This window comes from Sphaeroforma arctica (assembly GCF_001186125.1).
Source record: "Sphaeroforma arctica JP610 unplaced genomic scaffold supercont1.3866, whole genome shotgun sequence".
NCBI classification, from domain to species: Eukaryota; class Ichthyosporea; order Ichthyophonida; genus Sphaeroforma; species Sphaeroforma arctica.
In genome coordinates, this window is record NW_014036692.1 from 1 (window position 1) to 2950 (window position 2950).

Sequence of the window (2950 nt, forward strand, 5' to 3'; positions counted from 1 at the left end):
ATATATGCGCTAATACAAATCGTCTACACATGGATCTGTTCCAGTTTGTGATAGAAGAACACGCAGGAATTCAGTCCGGTTTTGCGTACCAATAAATAGAATTGAGTGTCTAATACTCGTAGATCAAAACGACACACATCCGTTTTTATTCATCCGGTTCTGAATTCAAATTCCTCCCAAACTTTCAACTCCTAGTTTTCAATATTCAATTCCTAATTTTTAAGTTCCGATCTCAATTTTAGATCATCGGAATTGAGTGTCTGGTTTCGTGCCTGTCGTCGCTGGTGGAGTGGATGGATGTAGCGCTACTTAAAACGGTGACGATACCAAACTCGCCGAGACCGCCTAAATCAGACAACGTTTCCGTAATAACGTAAGTTGTACAATACAGTGTAAATATATATATATATATATATATCTACATATGTATATACGTATCGATGTGTGTGTGTGATTGTGCTACATATAAATGTATATATGCTGCTTCTACTTGTATGGATCTATACGTATAATACGTATACACACATATCGATGAAGTCCCCGGGTTTGGAAATTGCCTTGTCCAACCACGACGTGTAATTTTTTTTGTAAATGTGTTCTGGACGCCAATTAGTTTAATACATTAGCTTAGATTGTGGTGTCTATTTAATTTCAGTTATAATTCAATCCATCAACCGAATCGATTTTACATTCCTCGGATGTTGAAGGCACACCGGGCAGGGGTGAGGGGTTCTGTTTTTATACATGCACGTTCAACCCAGCATCAGCCACTCACACATCCAACAATGTAGTCGAAACATGTATATTCCTTGCCTCCCGGCTTAAACGTTGAAATTTTACTCGTGACTTTACTGTTCAAATTTATCTTTAAATCTGCTCGTTATTTTTAAATCGTGTCTTTAGGATTGAAATCACACAGCTTGATATTGACGATACGCAGAGGAGGGGTGCTTCTCCTATCAACCCACCACATAGCCCCACAATATCTTCACACACACCCGACAATGCAGACTGGACTGCCGACCGAGGCGATAGGGACGAGTTTGTGGAGGTACATATATATATATATGTATGTAAGTATGTATGTATGTTTATGTTATGTTTATAATATCCGAAATCAAGTGCTAGTTAACGTTAGAATTCTTTTAATTGAAGAATGATATGATGTTGGTAAACATTGGATGTGAGGATTAGGGCCCTAGTATATATTCACATTTTCATACACACAAATATATACTATAGCCCTAATCTTCACATCCAATGTTTACCAACTTCATGTCATTCTTTAATTAAGAGAATCCTAACGTTAGCTAGCACTTGATTTCGGATCTCACAGGTATGTTTATGTTCATGTTCATGTTGTTCATGTTGTTCATGTTTATATTTATATATATATATTTATATATATATATATGTATGTATGTATGTATGTATGTATGTATATATATATATATATATATATATATATTAAATATATGTATATATATATGTATGTGTATAGTGTGTGTGGGTTATGTTTTTTATGCATTCGTGTATGGATTGATGTATTTATGTATATATGTATATATGTGTATATAATTAACGTCATTATGAGTATATACATGTGCTGAATGTTGCGTTTGTTGTCCGTATTGTATGCTACTATATTTTTGTAGGTTCTTTTCTATCCGTGTATGGATTTATATTGTATCTATTTACCTGAATATGTTTACCTTTCGTATTCAGTAAGAACCTTTTTCCATCGCAATCGAATGACTTTTTACAATATTTTGTCATGCACACACTTTTTTTTCCCCGAACGAGTTCATACCAATTCTAAATAGGATTGAAAAAATTGTAAAATTGTTCACAAATTTCTTGAAAGCTGGTCACTCACCCGCATATGTACACATGCATATAAAAAATTATCTGATTTACATATCATTTGTACCTACTTTGTTAGTGATACATACACTTATAAATAATTGGTTCGCATATATTTGTACCTGCATAGGTAGTGATAAATTACCAATAAAAATATTTCATACTCGCACTTACGTGCCTGCATAGTTAGTGGTACATCAACGAGTATATGATGTATAAATCAGAAACGGATACATGATATATAAACGGATTTGAGGTATACATCAAGGAGAATATGATATATAAAACAGGAATGTGCTATAGAAGGGTATATTGTTTATAGAGGAATAGGTTTACATAAACCGCCTGCTTATATCTATAGAAGAATATATAGTTTATAAACGGATATATCTTCATAAACCGCATTCCTATATCGTTCTCGAATCCCGTCACAGGCACGCAAGAGGAAAGCTGAAATTCTAGCCATCCTGTCCAAATTCAAAGATAAACCCAAAAAAGGGCTCTTGCTGGCCCAAAAATCAGGAGTTGTGGGCCAAAAGCCGATTGAGGTGGCCGAGTGGTTCCAGAGCGAGGACAGATTGAACAAGGCTGCGTTGGGTGAATATCTGGGTGACCCTGATCCGTTTAATCTAGAAGTGATGTACGCCTATGTGGATGGGTATGTCTGGCAAGGGTTTGGCGTTCATCAGTGTTGAGGGTGTGTTGCCTTTGTATGTGGGGTTCCTTCAGATGTTCACTGATGAAGTGATAAAACTTGCCAACGTATGGTATACTAAACCCCTAAACCCTAAACCCTAAACCCTAAACCCTGAACCCTGAACACCTTAATCTCCCTTCTGTATCAGCCTGAATTTCACCGGCAAGCACTTTGTGGATGCGTTGCGGTTATTCCTGGATGGCTTCCGATTACCCGGCGAGGCCCAGAAGATCGACCGATTGATGGAGAAGTTTGCGGCACGCTACTGCGAATGCAACCCAACCACACAGGAGGACAATGTGTTTGAGAACGCAGATACGGCTTATGTACTGGCGTATAGTATTATCATGCTCACCAGTGATCTGCACAACACAAACGTAAGTGTGGCTG

General features: G+C 37.1%; 1 protein-coding gene across 1 annotated transcript; it reads left to right on the plus strand.

Annotated features, from left to right (window-relative positions):
- Positions 1-2297: 2297 nt before the first annotated feature.
- Positions 2298-2937, plus strand: SARC_13883 (hypothetical protein; the record flags this gene model as incomplete). The annotated part of the gene is made up of 2 exons (XM_014291986.1): positions 2298-2521; positions 2709-2937. Coding segments are annotated over 2 exons (453 nt in total), but the record flags the coding sequence as incomplete, so codon positions are not given.
- Positions 2938-2950: the final 13 nt, after the last annotated feature.